Source organism: Lepidochelys kempii, chromosome 1, assembly GCF_965140285.1.
Source record: "Lepidochelys kempii isolate rLepKem1 chromosome 1, rLepKem1.hap1, whole genome shotgun sequence".
In the NCBI taxonomy this organism is placed as follows: domain Eukaryota; kingdom Metazoa; phylum Chordata; order Testudines; family Cheloniidae; genus Lepidochelys; species Lepidochelys kempii.
Window position 1 is genome coordinate 141,349,315 of NC_136380.1, and position 19,470 is coordinate 141,368,784.

The following is a 19,470-nucleotide window of genomic DNA, read 5'->3' on the forward strand; positions in this document are numbered from 1 at the left end:
CCCGCCTCAGAAAAGGGAAGTAGAGGGGTCCTCCAAGTTGCCTAGAGCAGCTGTGTGAGAAACAGCCAATTAGAGCCCAGCAAGTCAGCATAAGAAGAGCTGTAGGGCCAAAGCGAGTTCAGTTCTTTGCTAGAGCTGAAGGAGAATGGATGGTCCTCCAGGCTGCCTGCTGAGACTGCACAAGGACAAGGCCCTGAGGTAAGGGTGAAGAACGTGCAGGAGCCGCAGGGAAGCGGCCCAGGGAATTATAGCAGCAATGCAGTTTATTTAAAGGGACATTGCGAACAGCTGCTATCTATAGGTTCCTTGGGCTGGGAACTAGAGTAGAGGGTGGGCCTGGGTCCCCCCCACTAGCTACTGGGAAAGTGGCCTGGACTTTGAGGCACCTCAGAAAGGGGACTGAACTGTAGTGGCCCAGCTGAAGAGCTGGGGACAGAAAGGCCCTGAGAGGGTGAAGACATTGCTTCCAGGGAAAGAGTCCTGGGGCACTGCTCTATTATGAGCAGGAACAGAGACACATTACAGAGGGCACAGAGAGAGGCCCCTGTTGGACTTGTACCCCGAAAGGGGTTTGCGTTGCTTTTATCTCACAGACAGACTGTGTATGACTTGGCCGGAGTCAGAGCCATCATAAACAGGTAGAGAGTGTGCAGGCACACGCGCTCGGCTGGGGGGCGCTCGCGAGAGGTGAGTGCAACTCCCTTACAAACATCAAGTAATTTCATCTCCAAATTTTCTAGAACTATAGTGTTTGGAGAAACAAAGATCACGTAGGCTGAATTATTGACAACTGCTTCTTGAAATATACAGTTAGGAATATGGACTTCAACGTTTGTCACAAAGACTGTTACCGTACATAATGGGATGCCATGGCAGACAAGCAAATGAATGTATTAATGAGTTGTTAATTATAAAGCTTATTTTCCCCTTCTTTTTCTTCTCATCACAGTTACAGATGTTTCATCTGTTTTCCTCATCCAAGCCCTCCACTTGTTTTGGTAACATCACTACTTTCTGCCTTATGGTTTCCCTGGCTCCCAATGTCACACTCCATCTTTGTCCTTACCCATTGGGTTCCCTTCTTTTACAATACAAGGATTCTTCACTCTTGACTCCAACTATCACCACATCAACCTTACCCACCTCTAAATTACTTGTCTGTCAAAATGAGCTTTCCGCTACAGAAACTATGGGGAGTTTCAGAGTTTTGTAGAAAAGGTTTGGTGCAGTATAGTTATTTTCTAGGAAACATTTGTTAAATTTTTACACAATGGAAGAATGTATCAGATGTGGATTTGTCCTTGCAACTTGGCACAGGGAAGTGTGTTTCAATATATATTAGATAATGCATTCCTAAATGTTTTCTTCAAGTAGAAGACTTACCCCTTGTGCATGGAGGTACTCAACAGTTCTTGTTATTGTGAGCAGGACAGCACTAGCTTCTCGTTCTGAGAAAAATTTTTGCCTAAGAATTTTGTCCAGGAGTTCTCCTCCTTTCATAAGTTCTGTTACCACATATACGTACTTTCCATCATCATACACCTACAAAAATGAAATAAATTAGCATGTAAACTTCTTTATAAAAAGCTTTCTTATATTACCCTTCTCTAAGGATGTCAGGATAGTGCAGATAACCCAAAAGGATTCTTTTTATTAGAAAACCTGTGGAATTACTGCCACTCCCCAACCAACCTATTTGAACAATATTTTAAATTGCAAAATGAGCACAAAACTTTATCCACTAAACAACGTACAGTAACTGAATAACATGTAATAAATTGCTAGGCAAAACTCTGAAAACAAAACAGGTGAGTAAAATTTAAGAGTGCTCAGATTACTACTTTGATATCTAAATGAATATTAGATCTGGATGCAGTAAAGTGGAGATAATAAGGTAACACTGCTATTGTCAAGGCTGAATTAGAGCTAATTTCATATTCAAGTAACTATTCCACAAAAAAGTGCAGCAATGGCTAGAAATCAGCCATATCAGCATCAGTTCTAGGGCATTATAAAATAACTTAAGATTCATCTTACATAATAAATTGGGGACACTGCAGTTAGTGCATGAAACAATCTTAGATTTTATTGACACAATTAGCATTGTAGCATTTGGAAATCAAAGTCAATTTATAAATTCCTATCCCATTTCTTGGCAAATTTGATATTGTGCACACACGTACTATTCTAAAAAGCTTATTGATGTCCATTAAGACTTCATCCTGTATTTTTCACTATGAAAAATTGTTTAAGTGCTTTTGTTTATGTCCATTTAGTCTGCTTCTATTTTGGTGAGATGAGGTGAGTGAGGTAATTATCTTCAACGTCACCAACGGAAGCTGGTCCAAGAGTCAAGCTCTTGAGCTCTGTGTGGCTTTTAGCTTGTCTCTTTCACCAACAGAAGTTGGTGCAATAAAAGATATTACCGCACCCACCTTGTCCCTCTAATATCCTGGGATGGCTTGGCTACAACTATGTTCTAGTCTGCTGAAACAACTAACCAGTTATCCATCTTACCAGCTGGGGGCACTGCAGCTTATAAACTGCATAGAAGCACCTTGAAAGCATTAATATCTGAATACCACAGTTCATTTTTATTGCACTTCCTTGGGCTTTTAACTTCAATCTCCTTCAAAATTTGGCTTCTGTTTTAAAGAAAACTTCATTAAGTGATCCCCTTATGCAGAAATGTAATTTTAGAGAAATCATTCCTCATTATTCCCTCAGTGAGGGGGGAAAAACAGTAACAGAAAACGTGAAAATGGCAGAGGTGCTTAATGACTTCGTTTCAGTTTTCACCAAGAAGGTTGGTGGTGACTGGACGTCTAACATAGTGAATGCCAGTGAAAATGAGGTAGGATCAGAGGCTAAATTAGGGAAAGAACAAGTTAAAAATTACTTAGACAAGTTAGATGTCTTCAAGTCACCAGCGCCTGATGAAATGCATCCTAGAATACACAAGGAGCTGACTGAGGAGATATCTGAATCATTAGTGATTATCTTTGAAAAGTCATGGAAGACTGGAAAAGCACAAATACAGTGCCCATCTATAAAAAGGGAAATAAGGACAACCCAGGGAATTACAGACCAGTCAGCTTAACTTCTGTACCCGGAAAGATAATGGAGCAAATAATTAAGCAATCAATTTGCAAACATCTAGAAGATAATAAAGTGATAAGGAACAGTCAGCATGGATTTGTCAAGAACAAATTGTGTCAAACCAACCTGATAGCTTTCTTTGACAGAGTAACAAGCCTTGTGGATAAGGGGGATGTGGTATATCTTGACTTTAGTAAAGCTTTTGATACGGTCTTGCATGACCTTCTCAAACAAAATAGGGAAATGCAAGCTAGATAGAGCTACTATAAGGTGAGTGAATAACTGGTTGGAAAACTGTTCCCAGGGAGTAGTTATCAGTGGTTCACAGTCATGCTGGAAGGGCATAAAGAGTGGGGTCCCGCAGGGATCAGTTCTGGTTCGGGTCAATATCTTCATCAATGATTTAGATGACAACAGAGAGTACACTTATAAAGTTTGCAGACGATACCAATCTGGGAGGGGTTGCAAGTGCTTTGGAAGATAGGATTATAATTCAAAATGATCTGGAGAAATGGTCTGAAGTAAACAGGATGAAATTCAATAAGGACAAATGCAAAGTACTCCACTTAGGAAGAAACATTCAGTTGCACACATACAAAATGGGAAATGACTGCCTATGAAGGAGTACTACAGAAAGATCTTGGGGTCATAGTGGACCACAAGCTAAATATAAGTCAGTGTAACACTCTTGCAAAAAAAGCGAACATCATTCTGGGATTTATTAGTAGGAGTGTTGTAATCAAGACATGCAATGTAATTCTTCTGCTCTACTCCATGCTGATTAGGCCTCAACTGGAGTATTGTGTCCAGCTCCGAGCACCACATTTCAGGAAAGATGTGGACAAATGGGTGAAAGTCCAGAGAAGAGCAACCAAAATTCTTAAAGGCCTAGAAAACAAGACCTAGGAGGGAAGATTAAAAAAAAACAAAACAATTTTTTCAGTCTGGAAAAGAGAAGACTGGAGGTGGGGGAGGTCATGATAATAGTTTTCAAGTACATAAAAGGTTGTTACAAGGAGGAGGGAGAAAAATTGTTCTTGTTAACCTCTGAGGATAGGACAAGAAGCAATGGCTTTAATTGCAGCAAGGGAGGTTTAGGTTGGACATTAGGAAAAGTTTCCTGTCAGGGTCGTTAACCACTGGAATAAATTGCTTAGGGAGGTTGTGGAATCTCCATCATCAGAGGTTTTTAAGAGCAGGTTAAACAAACACCTGTCAGGGATGGTTTCGATCAGTGGGGGGCAACCTGTGGCAACTGGGAGCTGCAAGGCAGCATGCCTGCGGACGGTCAGTGTAAACAAACTGTCTTGTGGCCCGCCAGTGGTTTAGAGAATACTTAGTCCTGCCATGAGCGCAGGGGACTGGACTAGATGACATCTTGAGGTACCTTCCAGTCCTATGATTCAATATAAAATTTCCAAAATGTTAGCATTATCTGCCCCTATACCAGGGGTGGGCAAACTACAGCCCGGGGCCACATCTGGCCCTCCAGATGTTTTAATTTGGCCCTCAAGCTCCCGCTGAGGTGCTGAATCAGGGGCTTACCCAGCTTCGTGGGCTCCCAGAAGCAGTGGCATCTCCCCTCTCTGGCTCCTATGCATAGGGGCAACCAGGGGGCTCCTCAAGCTGCCCCTGCCCCAAGCGCCGCCCCTGCAGCTCCCATTGGCCAGGAAACGCAGCCAATGGGAGCTGCAGGGGTGGCGCCTGTGGACAGGGCAGCATGCAGAGCTGTCTGGCCACGCCTCCGTAAAGGAGTCGGAGGTGGTACATGTCACTGCTTCTGGGAGCTGCCTGAAGTAAGTGCCCCCTAGAGCATGCACCCCTGACCCCTCCCCCACACATGCTCCAACCCCATGCCCCAGCCCTGATCCCCCTCATGCCCTCCAACCCCTCGGTCCCAGCCCGGAGCACCCTCCTGACCCCCAACCCCTCGGTCCCAGCCCCACCCCAGAGCCTGCATCCCCCGCCGGAGCCCTCACCCCCCCTCCACCCCAACCTCCAATTTCGTGAGCATTCATGGCCTGCCATACAATTTCGATAAACAGATGTGGCCCTCAGGTCAAAAAGTTTTGCCCATCCCTGCCCTATAGTATCTGCCAAAAACAGCAAAATTACTTTTGTTTCGCTTTTAAATTAAAAGAGGTATCCCTTGGTGCTAGTAAAATAAAATTGTGTGTGTTTAGCTAATGAATGAATCAAGAGGAAATCTCTTGTCATTTTTATTTTTCTCCTCTCAATCTCTAAAGCAATTACAGTTTACACTTTATTATATTGTATAGTATAGGCGAACAGAATTAGCAAATTTTGGTTTTCAAGGTGAAGGAAGTTTAGTTACTCAAGTGTTTAAAAGTGACATTTCTATATCTTTAAATACACTGCAGTATAGTTAATATCAGTTAGGTAGGGGTTTTTGTTTTTTTCATTTATTTGCTTTATCAATAATAACTGAGATGAGAAAAAATTCATATTGTAGAAAATATGCTTTTCAATAAGGCTGCTTCCAAATACAGAAGAAAAAGCTATAGGAGTTAACTTAGCCATCAATTCCCTAGTTTTTACAGGCTCATGATTTTCTGAAAACACAAATTACAAAATTTGAGTTCCTCCCAGAAAGCAAGAATTATTTAATTTTTTTCAATGTAAATTCCTGAATGAATTAATTCAAATAACTAAAAATAGTAAATGTCTTAACCCAAAAGAAGTTAAGATTAATGTTATACAAAATGTAAAAAACAGAGAAATTAAATAATTCTGGACACTAAAATGGTAAAATATTACAGATCTAAAACTGATGCTGATTTCTTCCAGGGTAAGTACATACTAGTTTAGGTAAAACGGAAAAGGGGACATTTTATCATAGCATCATTACAGATCTCAAATGGTAAGAGTAATCAGTATTTCAAATCTTAGCTTGGATGTCCTCCTTCAGCTACACTGATAGTGGCTTTCAGGGTCTGAAAGGCTCTTGTTTGGTGAACAGTAGAGAAGGGTAAAAGTAACCAGTGTTTCAAATATTAGTTTGGATATTCACCTTCAACATTTGGCTGTACATTATTCACAATTCTGCTTTTCTTGACATCAGTGAAAATGAATTTCACGAACAAGTGTCTTTGTAGTTCGGTCCATTCCCAGGAAGTAGTTTGTACTGAAAACTGCTGGAAAGGTTTTTTCCACAGTGGGGCACATATTGTGATGTAAAATGAAGAAGTGCCCCCCAAAATCTGAGGATGCTGAATTGCAAGGAAAATAGTGTCCTGACTATCCATCAGTCCAATGCAGCTACTTTTAAGGTGAAACATAACCAGGGCTGTGTGAAAATTGGAATTTCCATCCTGTGGGAAATTCCAGTATTTCTACATTTGTTTTCATCCTAAATCTGAACTAAAAGTAGAAATGTGAAAAAAAAAATTGAAAATGTTGAAACGTTTTGTTTTGGCATTCCAAAACTGATATTTTTTGTTTTAATACATTGAAACATTTCTTTCTGAGTCAATTCAATGTTAAGCTGAATGTTTCTAAGTGTCCATGATGCCTCATGGGGAGAGGTATTACTCACATTGTGCAGTAACCAGAGTTCTTTGATATCTGAAGTGGAGCACCTACAGGGACTCTACTTGAAGAGACGTTATTGACCTTGTGCAGTAACAGGAGTTATTCAAGGTATGTGTTCCTGTGGGTGCTCCTCTACCTGCCCTCCCCCCCCCTTCAGAATTCCCTTTGTGAGAGGAGGAGCCGAGAGCAGTTTGCTTGTGCAGCCCTGTATATCCTCCGATCAGGGAACGAAGATGTGTAGCATGCATTTGTGGGCCGAACAGACTGCTATCGAAAATCTCAGATCGAAGGTGCAGGGCACATGCACATCTATACCCCTGTGGGTGCTCCACTTCAGGTGATTCCTGAGTAGTATCCTCATATTGCATTGCCAATTGCAGCATCTGATCTAGAGGCATGAACCAGAACATAATAGTTGGAGGAAGTACATACAAAGATCCAGGTTACAGTGCTGCAAATTTCAGTAACTGAAATGTCTTTGATTAATGCCATTGATGTAAACTGTGACCTTGCAGAATGAACTATTTATTACTCTAGAATGTCAACAAAGTTATAACATGCAATAATAATTCCAGAGATCCATCTTGAGTCTCTTTGGGTGGAGAATGCACATCCTTTGTACCTGTCCTCAACTGAAGAGAATCTAAAAGACTTTCAGAACAGTTTGGTTTTGTAGAGTTTGAAAGCTAATGCCCTTCTGACATACAGGGTACAAAACGCAGCTTCTTGTCTAGTCTGATGTTGTTTCTGGGGGGGAAAATAGGAGATGAACAGTCTGCTTAATATGAAATTCAGACACCTGAGGGAGGAACTTGGGATGTGGTCGGAACAATACCTTTTCCTTGAAAAACACGGTAGAAGGAGGGTCTCCCATCAAAGTCCCCAGTTCTCCAAACCCTGTGGGTGGAAGTGATGGCCATGAAGAAAGCTGTCTTCATGGACAAATGAAGCAACGAACATGTAACTAATGGCTCAAAGGGGTGTTTCGTAAGGCAATTAAGAGCCAAGTACAAATCCCTTATTGGAGTAGATTCTCTAGTCTGTGGAAAAATATTAATCAGTCCTCTGAGAAACTGGAGGCTGTGGGTTGAACAAACACTGAAAACCTTGTGTGGACAAATGAACCTTGACAGAACTCCTAGCTAGAGCTGATGTCTTTAATTCCAACAGGTAGTCAAGGATGGTGGAAAGAGAAGAGTGAAAGGGAAAGACTTGCTGATGGGTACACACAAGTGGTGTTCCATGCCTATAATCTCAGAATTTCCAGATTGGGGTGAAGCATCTGACCGGCATGCTGAGACAACAGACAGCAATGGGTTGGAAGTCTCATTGGTAGATGAGAAGTAATTTGAATGAGGTAAGGATACCAAACTAGTCTTGGTGCAATTAAAATGACCCTGGGACTTGTCTTGCTTGATTTTGTTCAGTACTTTCAAAAGTAATGGTGTTGGTGCATATGCATAAAGAAGGCCTCTTGTCTACAAGAGGAGGAAGGCATGCCCAGTGACTGAGGGTCATGCTCGAGCAAAATTTCTTACACTTTTCTGTTGATGGATAGTTGCAAAAAGGTCTACCTCTGAAATCCTCAAGTTAAGAATATGTTGTTGAAAGCTTCTGAGTCTAGATCCCATTTGTAATTTTGGGAGAAGTGCCTGAACAGGTTATTGGCCATGGTGTCTTGAACAACTAGAAGGTAAGAAGCTGAGAGAGACTACCTGTCTGGCTATGCACCAATTCCAGAGTTTTATTATTTCGGCACAGAGTTAAAGAAAAACATGCTCCTCCCTGACAACGGATATAAAACATGCAGGCTATATTGTCTATCAAGCTCTTGACTGACCTGGATCTGGTCAGAGAAAGGAAGTGAAAGCAAGCATTGCTAGCTGTTCTCATTTCTAGAAGGTTGACGTTGAGAAACTGTTCTTGGGATGACCACTTGCCCTGAACTGAGAGGCCCCAGCTGAAGGGGGAAGCATCTGATGTTGTCATGATGGTAAGGGACTTCTCAATAAACTGGACTCCTGCAGAGTCTTTGAAAGGGTCCTTTCACCAGCTGAGTGACTGCAGAACCCACTTGGATAGACACTTGTTTGTTCAGACTGTGCTTGTTTGATATATAGACTATCCTGAGTCATCACTGAAGGTATTGAAGATGTAACCTGGTGTTTTGAATTACACCACCACATGCTGACACATGCCCCAATAGCCGAAGACCATTCCTTACTGAGGTTTCAGGGCTGAGCTGAAATCTCTGAGATCAGTGTCTTTTGGGTGAGAAATCTGTTGGTAGACAGGTAAGCACTGCCTGTCACTGTATGCAGAGAAGCTGCTATGAAATCTATCCGCAGCACTGGTGTCAAAGCAGACTTCTCAAGATTTAGTTGGAGGGCTAGTCTGTGGAATAACAAGATTATTCTTTCTATTGCTGACCATAGCTCTGGATAAGACTGGCTCCTGAGCAACCAAATGTTGAGGTAATGGAAGACAATTTTCTCTAAATGATGAAGGTGGGCAGCTACAACCACCACGATCTCTGAGAATACCATTGGGGCAGAGGAGAAGCCCAAAGGGAGGATGTGATATCAGTAGTGATCGTGGCGGACTACAAAAATAAAGAAACCTCTGAACTGCAACATGAAAGTTGGCATCTCGACAGTTGACAGTCACAAACCGATCCGCAGAAATGAGAGAGGGCATTATAGCTGTGAGGGTCACCATCCTGAATTTCTGCTGTTTCACAGAGTGTTCAGACATCTGAGATCTAATAGCTGTCTACATCCCGCGTTCTTTCGTGGACCCAGAAAGTACTTGAATAAAACCACTTTCCTCTGTGCTGAACTGGAACAAAGGCCTTACTGAAATCCAGGCAGATTAGATCTACTACATTTCTTTCATCTAAAAAATCAGTTATCTTCTCAAAGAAGGAGATCAGGTTGGTCCGGCATGATCTACCTTTTGTAAAACCATGTTGCATTTTATCCCAATTACCATTCTCCTGTATACATCTCCTTGTCACCACATGGCTCTCTTATTGTAGTTCCCTCTTAAATGGGCTTACAGCAAGGTTTCTTTATCACTTGCAGCTTGTTCAGACCACAACAGCAAATCTGTTGACTGGTTTAAGGAACTGTGAAGATATTACGCCCACTCTACATTCTTTACACTGAATACCAAATCTCATCTAGGGATCTCACCATCATGTCTTAGGTTGGCAGACAGTCATGTCTCTGTTGGACTAGGCCATGGGTGTGCAGCTATGGAAATGAGCATGGTATAAGAACCTAGATGGAATAGAACATACCTCCCCATAAATCCATATTAATTCATCTCTTCCCACTTTGAAGAACACCTAATTACTTCTTCACTCCTGAAGTGTTTTTGAATGACCACTGGACCTTTATTTATTAACTTTCCCTCCTACCCCTTCCCTTCATCTTGTCTTTTTTACATAATACAGTGACATTTTTCTTTTAATTAGTAATTTCAATCAGATTGTGATTAATATTTTATTGTATATTAATAAACTGTCTACTATGTTGAGTGTCTCAAATAAAAAGGACTATTTTTAACAATTACCTATTTTAGTTTAAAATTAAATATTGGCAAAAGCATATTAAGACATCTGAAATTGTACCATTTTACTCTTTATATTGGACAAAAGAACGTTTTTAGATACATCTAAAACATGCATGTTGTTCTTTGACATAGATACAAAATGAAGAGTGAAAACACTTTTATAATACCCTATCAAAGAATGAATCTTTTGGGGTCTACTTACATCTTTAAGGGTAATAATATTTGGATGCTGTCCATAGCGCAGTAGGATTTCAATTTCCTCTGTTGGATCTCTTTTGCTCTTGTCAATAATCTAGAAAACCAAGCAAGTTTGTAAGAATAAATATTTTCTAAACACTGAACATAGACAGATATTTTCATTTGTACAAATACACAACACTCCTCACCAATGTTTACAGGGATGCTGGCTACCAACCAAGATTTGGTTCCTTGAGAGGAAGAAAAAATAATCTTTTGGAAGAAAGTAGAAAATTCTTCAGGTGGATGGGATGCTGGTGGATAACAATACTGTTCTTCAGGTCACAATTATTAATGTGAAGATGGCAGTAAATAATACTTTAACCATCCACTTAATAAAGCATAAAGCCCCTGACTTTGGATGTGTTACTGAATCCTAGATGGATGACATTGCTGGACTCATTTTAGTTTGGCTGTCTCCAACTAGGCACCTGCGGCTAGATCTAAAAAGGGACTTAACTTTTAGGCCACCCAGTGGGATCCACAGCCCTGAGTTAGCTACCTACACTCCCTATACAATGCACAAGGAGAGACAGGCACCTAAGAATGGGATCCACATAAGCCAGGACGTTGAGTGTGGAGCTACCTAAGTTAGTCAATAAATATGCTGAGGAGAAGGATAGGTCCTAAGCTCACCCCTCAAAGTGAGTTAGGCTACCTCCAGGCTACAGGGAGGTGCCTATCTCAGCTCGTGGGATTCTGAGCCATGTACCTTCTCCTAGTTAGGTGTCCAAGTTGTTCCTTGCAAAAAACACCGGAGGAGGTGGTAGTAGTACTGCCCCACATATCCCCTGATAAGTTCTAGACCTGTGGTTAAAGCATTCACCTGGGATGTGAGAGACCCGGGTTAAATTTCTCTGCCTGAAGTAGAGAAGGGATCTGAACTTGGATTTTCCCCGTCCTACGAGAGTACTCTATCCACTGGGCTCTAGGGAATTTTGGGGTGTGCTGGTGGGGGGTGTCTCTCAGTCTTTCTATTGAAGCTTTAAGTTTCCACTGTATACAAATAACTGAATATGCACTGGGCCAGAGAGCAAGTGGTTGTTCTATAGCTCAGTGGTTAGAGCAATCTCATGGAAGGGGAGAGACCCATGTTCACATCCCTGCTTCACCTAAGGCGGAGGTAGGATTTGTATCCATGTCTCCCACATTCCAGAGTACCATCCTAACCACTGGGCTAGAAGTTATAAGGAGGGCACCACCACAACCGTCACCACCTGTTTTTTGTGCATTTAGACCTGATCTGAGCATGCCTACTGGATTTAGGAAGAAGGGCAGCACCTAGTTTGAGGATCACACTAGGGCTTAGGTGCATGCACCCTGGCAGAAACATAGGCTTGGCTTACAGTGGTGGCACCATGTAAGGTATGTGAAGCTACATATGATAGTGAAAAGCAGGCTGTGTCCACATTGCATTGTGCAGCTACATGCAACAATGAAAGGTTCTGACAGGGGGAAGCAGCAGGCTCACTGCTGCCAGAGCCTTTTGCTGCAGCAAGGACAGGTTCTGGCAGCTTCCCACTGCTGGAACCTTTCACCGCAGCAAAGAGACTCTGGCAGTGGGGAGGTGGCAGAGAAAACTCTAGCAGCTCCCTGCTGCCAGAGCCTTTTGCTCAGTGGGGAAAGGCTCCAGCAGCAGGGAGCTGCCAGAGCCTTCTCCTACTGCCTTCCCATCGCCAGAGACTTTTGCTGCAACAGGGAAAAGCTCTGCCAAAGGAAGGCAGAGGGACACTATGCTGCTAAAAAACACCAGTACAGAGATAGGAAGCACTGTTGGGGCATGTAGGGAGCTGTGTAGGGTATATACCCTCGCGTTCTGGTGTGCCTGTACTCTATTCACCTAAGCAGCTCCTCACCATCTACACTGCTATTTAAATACCTAGGGGGCTTTAACAATGGAAATTTGGGTACCTAGGGACTCTAAGTGTCTACAGACTTAGGCAGCAGCTGAGTGGGAGTTTTGAGGATCTCAGTGATGCCTATATGTTGGACTTAGGCACCTAAACCCTTTTATAGATCTAGCCCCGGGTGCAGCAGGAGATATAAGAGACATGTGAAACCAGAAAAGGGAAACCCCCTGGGGTTTTCAGGTAAGCATTAGATGCTTATTTGAATCTATCAAAAACTATGACATTGCCCTACACCAACCATCCCTCCTTTAACAAGCACTGTTTTCCCCTACCTTTTGTCTTCTTGGGGGGAAGCCTCATGACTTGGTAACTCACATTTGGTATAACTGAAAATGTCTGGTGGGTTCAGTTTTGCCATTTGCCACTGAAGAAAATAAGCCTGCTCTTCCTCATGATGCACTACTTTCTTTCCTCCCTTCTACCTGAGTTGTGAGGTTTTCCCTGATGTCTCCTCCCTCTTTTTATCTCTTATCCCTTTCCTGCATGAGGTTTTGAATCCATTGCTTCTAGCTGAATCCTTCTTTCCCCCTGCACACTCCACTGCCTTCCTTCCTCATGCTTTCTCTCTGCTTCTTGAAGAAGAGGAGCTCCAGCAGAGGTAGCAGGTAGTAATAGCAACAGAGAAGGAAATGGGGCAGTCTGAACAACAGTCCAAAAGGGCTTAGAGAAGGAACAGTAGTGCAAACACCGCTCTGTCCCAGCTATTCAGGACAGAGGAAGCTACCTGGGTAACCCAAGCACAAAAAGTCAGATCTACTCCTGATAGAGCAGACCAAATTCCCAGATAAGCTGATATTAATGAAAGAAAAAAGCATTTCTGGGAAAAGTTGGTAAATGTTTTCTTTCATAGTTTGAATGTGCTGAATCTGAAAATGATGTTTACCAAGCTGAATTTTGTACTTTAAGATAAGTAAATACAAAAAAGAACACGGCTACTGTCACTTACTCAAAAAATAAACAAAGTACAGGAGAGATATTTAATATCTTTCCTACTAATATCACAGATGGTACAGCAGAACCAAAATTCAATGAAGATGTCCTAGGAGATGGTTTAATGATTGCCATTCAGATTTGAAAACACTAGCACAGGATATGGCACTTTCCCGCAAACATCAATTTGAAAATGCTAAATCTGACTGGCCAAGTTTTAATGAAAAGCACAGTAACAATAACTCACCATTAACCTATTGGCTTATGCTTCAATAAGTCTGTTAGTCTATAAGGTGCCACAGGACTCTTTGCCGCTGTCACCATTAACTGAATACAGTTACATGCCTATCATTTGGTCCCCCGCTCATGAAGCTGATACACTGAATACTGGTGATAAAAAGATTTGCACAAGTCCCATGTTATTTTTAGGGCTGTCAAGCGATTAAAAAATTAATCACGATTGATCGCACTGTTGCACAATAATAGAATGCCATTTATTTAAATATTTTTGGACATTTTAAATATATTGATTTCAATTACAACACAGAATACAAAGTGTATAGTACTCACTTTATTTGATTATAAATATTTTCACTGGAAAAACAAAAAATAGTATTTTTCAATTCACCTAATAAAAATACTGTAGTGAAATCTCTATCATGAAAGCTGAACTTACAAATGTAGAATTATGTACAAAAAAACCTGCATTCAAAAATAAAACATTGTAAAACTTTAGAGCCTACAAGTCTAGTCGGTCCTACTTCTTGTTCAGCCAATTGCTCAGACAAACAAGTTTGTTTACATTTGCAGAAGATAATGCTGCCTGCTTCTTGTTTACGTCACCTGAAAGCAAGAATAGGCGTTTGCATGGCACTGTTGTAGCTAGTGTCGCAAGATATTTACATGCCAGACGCACTAAAGAGTCATATGTCCCTTCAGGTTTCAACCACCATTCCAGGAGACATGCGTCCATGTTAATGACGGGTTCTACTTGATAACCATCCAAAACAGCGTAGACTGATCCATGTTCATTTTCATCATCATGAGTCAGATGCCACCAGCAGAAGGCTGATTTTCTTTTTTGGTGGTTTGGGTTCTGAGTTTCTGCATCAGAGTGTAGCTCTTTTAAGACTTCTGAAAGCATGTGCCACACCTCATCCCTCTCAGATTTTGGAACTTGGCAATTCAGATTCTTAAACCTTAGGTCGAGTGCTGTAGCTATCTTTAGAAATTTCACATTGGTATCTTCTTTGCATTTTGTCAAATCTGCAGTGAAAGTGTTCTTAAAACAAACAACATGTGCTGGGTCATCATCCGACACTGCTATAACATGAAATATATGGCAGAATGCAGGTAAAACACAGAGCAGGAGACATACAATTTTCCCCCAAGGAGTTCAGTCACAAATTTAATTAACACATTTTTTTAACAAGCGTAATTGGCATGGAAGCATGTCCTCTGGAACAATGGCCGAAGCATGAAGAGGCATATGAATCTTAAGCGCATCTGGCACATAAATATCTTGCAACGCCAGCTTCAACAGTGTCATGTGAATGCCTGTTCTCACTTTCAAGTGACACTGTAACTAAGAAGTGGGCAGCATTATCTCCCGTAAAGGTAAACAAACTTACTTCTTTTAGCAAATGGCTGAACAAGAAGTAGGAGTGAGTGGACTTGTATGCTCTAAAGTTTTACATTGTTTTGTTTTTGAGTGCAATAAAAAACCTACATTTGTAAGTTGCACTTTCATGATAAAAGAGATTGCACTACAATACTTGTATGAAGTGAACTGAAAAATACTATTCCTTTTATCATTTTTACAGTGCAAATATTTGTAATAAAAAATATGTGAGCACTGTACACTTTGTATTGTGTTGTAACTGAAATAGATATATTTAAAAATGTAGAAAAACATCCAAAATATTTAATAAATTTCAGTTAGTATTCTATTAACAGTGCGATTAATCACAATTAATTTAATTGATTAATTTTTTTTTAGTTAATTGCGTGAGTTAATTGTGATTAATCAACAGCCCTAATTATCTTCAACAGAAACATGTTGATCAAGCACTCTTCCCTGTTCTGATGGACCTAAAATGGACTGTACCAGAATGTAAAGATATCCAGATTACATGCTTAGGAGGTCTACATACATCAGTGAATTTCCTAAAAATGTTCGGGCAGAATACACATGATTCTGGACTGTTGAGCATGTAGACTGAAAATGGCATTTCAGGTAGATAAAATGATAAGAGCATGTAATTTCTGATAAAAATTATGCAAAAGCCACTCATGCTTGTGAGAGTTGTAAGAGTTGCTTGTGGCAACTCTTATTACCACAACTTCTGACCTATCTATAGCAACACAACAAAAACTCAAAGAGAAACTCCTGGATGTTGCAAAATCTGAGGCGGAAGAAGATTACAATAACCTAGTGTCTATTCTGTCATCTGCAACTTTCTGTGACAAGATGCCATCATTAGTGCTGAGCAACATGGACAACCATCTCAATTTGTAGTACTGGTGCTAGTATGTGTGTATCCTCCTCCTCTTCCCCAGAGCTCAAGGAGATGGAATTTAGGAGCTTCATCTGTATGCCTTCAAAAGAATGCTTCTGTTCTTTCACCAATATGAACACACAAATTATGCTTGACGGGGATCTGTGTACTTAGCAGAAATGAACCAGCTCCCTCTGGAAGTACTTAAAGAGTTCTACAGAGGCAACTGGGTTGTGAAAGGTTCCAACCACAGATTCAAATCAGGAAGACCCAGACCATTCCCAAGCGTGGCTCAATGCCACTTGAAAGAAAGGAGGAATTAGAGGAATCACAGGAATGGCCTCAGCACTCAGCAGATGGGCTCTCTCACATAATCTACATGCCCGAACTGCAGCCCAAACCAGAAAACCGCTCAGTCTTGGGCTTGATGTCCAAATGAGTTACAATGAATCCACACCAGCACAAAAGCAACATGATTATGATTATGAAAATAAAGTATTAATGACACTTCAAAGATTAAAATTATTCACTACCAACACACTGCAAAACATTGCAACAAAAGATTTGGCCACAGAAGCGATTCAGAGAATTTTGCTGAATGCGGAAACATTTGGCTAGGAGCAACTGAATAACTTTGTTCAGAAAAGGCTCATGACACCAGAGAAATTAAGTCCCCATACCAAATTCCGTGACCCACTGAGAAAGACAAGGGCTCTGATGTTTTCCTCCCTCCATGCAGTTGGAAAAACAAAAACAAAGACAAGGTAGTCACAATACAAGTTGACAGTCTCATACTACAGTGCGTAATTAATGCCTATAATGGAGGAAGGATGGTGGATCTGCATAAAATATTATGTCATGAACTAATGTCAATTCCTCTTTATCTTGCTGAGGTAAATGGGCATCTTAAAATTGGAAATAAGTCTGTTATGTTACTCATTTTAACCAGAGACATCCCTTGTCCTCCTGAGATAACACTTGATAGTACATCCTCTCTGGTGATTGATGGCCAAGCATATGTAATGGCACAGAGAAAATCTCTTCCATGTTCAACCTTTCTATTAAAGGAATGATATGACAGAAGTGCTCTAAAGCTTCTAAGTTAATTGGAAAAAAGTTAATTGGAGAACAGATCTGTTCTAATTCCCAACAGCTGGCCAGACTTTTTGGCCCATTCCCAAAGTAAGGCTGATCTGGCTTGCTTGTTCTCTGAAGAACTCCTAGCCCATGCTCTGCAAATCAAAACAATTGTCACATCTGGAGAGTGCAGAGACAACAGTATAGTTAAGTCATCAAACCCAATTTTGAATACAAGTGTGTCGCACATCAACACAAGACAATGATGTTCTTTTTCTGTTAGTGGCACACGATGACAAAATGCCTTGCAGCAAGCTGTGGATGAAGGTGGAATATCAAAAAAATTCAAATACATTCCTGTGCATACTATTTAAGAGAAGCTTTTGCCTGTGTTTCCTCACACAGATATAGACACAATATTCTCCTTCCATGCTCTGACAGGCTGTGATACTCTTTCCCATATTGCTGGCCACAGCAAGAAAACTGCTTAGACAGTATCCATGGAGAAACACGGACTTCAAATAAACTGAGAGAAGGATGATCCCCAAAATGAATCAATCATTTCAGCAGAAAAATTGATCTGCAACATGTACAATTTACCTGATGAGCAGAGCTGCAACAAGGCACAGTGATATTGTTCTCCAAGTGTTGATCACTGGAGGCATGGACCCTAACAAGCGATGCATTGTGCTGCAACATCCAAAGAGCTCACTTTCAAGTAGAGGCAGGCAAACTGCAACAATCTCACACTACTCTCACCAGAAAATATGGGTTGGACCAAACACAATGGAGAACTGGTACCCAAGCTAACGTCACTGGAGCCAATCCCCGACAGCTGTGCAGAAATTGCTACCTATGGATGTGTCAAAGGGTGCACATCACAACGCTGTTGCAGCAGAAATGCTGCACTGGGGCCTTTACATGCAAGGAGTGCGTTGGCAAACGTACGAACTGTTAAATTATACTTTTTTAAATAATGTGCAGGATATATAGTAGCTGTTTTTACTGGAATAAAAACCACAGAAAAATAATTTTTTCTCCAAATTTTACTTAAATGTTGAACTCTAATTTAGAAAGTGAAACATTCAACTTGGTAATCATTTATTCCAGATTCAATGCATTCAAATTATGAAAGATAATTTGTTTACCTACTTCCCCCCAAAATGCATCTTACATCTTATTTTACAGAAAATGTATCCAGTTTATGACGAAAACCAGACTGATGGCATGTAAACAAATACCTCTGTTGGAATTCAAGGGTTCCTTGTGAGTAGCCTGTATATCACACTATACGAGTGTGAAACCAAACTGAACAATTCTGTCCATATGTCTGAATGGTTCTATAATTCTAAAAGGTAAATTGCTTCAAAATATAACTAAGATTTTAAAAAAGTTCGCCACACTCTGTTCCTGCTTTGACAGTTACACAGATATCCCCATTGGTAAGACAAATTTTATTGCCTTTTATTCAATATTGTAACATTTTTGAAAGCTAGATTTGATTCACTTGGCATCGCTTATTGCTTTTTAACATATTAAAAACCTTGTTAAAATATTAATGATTTAAACCAACAAAAAAGCAAGGAAATGCAGAGTCGAGGTTCCCTCTGGAAAAAAAAAAAGCCAATGTGTACTAAACTACACAAACAGCACAGCTAGGAACAGGGATTTATGTGATCATCTATATATCTACTTCAGAACTAAAAGAAACAATTATATTTAAGTTAATCTAATCATTGTCATTTCTGTATATAATGCTTAGTAATAATATACTTCGTAATAATGCTTAGTAATGCAGTCTCTTTGGTGTATATTCTCTCCCAGAAGCATGCATGTAAGAGAGTTAGATAAGCGTTTCATGGGGAACATTTAAAAAAAATAAAATAGCAACAAAACATGAAATTTAATGAATACGTGACATTTGCAGTCACAATTTTTTCTATTCATTTAAGAAAAAAACAATTTGCTATTTTGTTTATGGTAGATAAATTTAAGCTAACATTGACCTATTATGACTGTAAATTCTGAAAATATGATTGTTAGCAATTAAGAGGTTTTTTTAACAGTGGTTACCTTAACTGCATATTCCATATTGGTAGCTTTATGTATACATCTCTTGCAGATAGAATAAGAACCAACTCCAATGTCTTCTTTTACTTCATATCCATCAGTAAACTGAATGCTGTTCCTGTGCAACTGCTACCAAAATAATATTATTAATTGACGATTACTTTAAAAATATACATCATCATCTACATTACAAATCAATTGGAAATATTTGTTCCCTATAGTTTAAATTAATAATCTTTTTAGGTCAAAATCTTTTCAAAATCCTTCTGTTTGAGTAAGATATATTATAAATCATATAAATCCCATCCATTTATAGCATATCATAGAAATTCTATGACAAGTCTACATTTGGGATTCCTGCTCTGTTAATTTAAACAAATAATATGAAACAGAAAACAGATCAGAAGACTTCCCATTAATCTTAAGAAATACCATTTTTTCTGGTCTCATCTGCCAAAATATGAACAGTAAAATAAGGTAATTTTTTTTTTTTTTTTGCAAGTGCAGGTCTTAGTATGAGA

The 19,470-nt window shown here is 40.2% G+C and overlaps 1 protein-coding gene across 7 annotated transcripts in view; it reads right to left on the reverse strand.

Annotated features, from left to right (window-relative positions):
• Positions 1–19,470, reverse strand: part of RPS6KA3 (ribosomal protein S6 kinase A3) — a 124,888-nt gene that overhangs the window by 17,771 nt on the left and 87,647 nt on the right. For 5 of the 7 annotated variants that reach the window (XM_073357139.2, XM_073357119.2, XM_073357150.2 and 2 more), the window contains 3 exons: positions 18,953–19,078; positions 10,430–10,519; positions 1,384–1,542 (listed from right to left, as the gene is read on the reverse strand). In XM_073357139.2, coding sequence (XP_073213240.1) covers positions 1,384–1,542; positions 10,430–10,519; positions 18,953–19,078 — 375 coding nt within the window. The remainder of the gene's footprint in view (positions 1–1,383; positions 1,543–10,429; positions 10,520–18,952; positions 19,079–19,470) is intronic. The other 2 variants (XM_073357129.2, XM_073357159.2) reach the window with 2 other exon arrangements.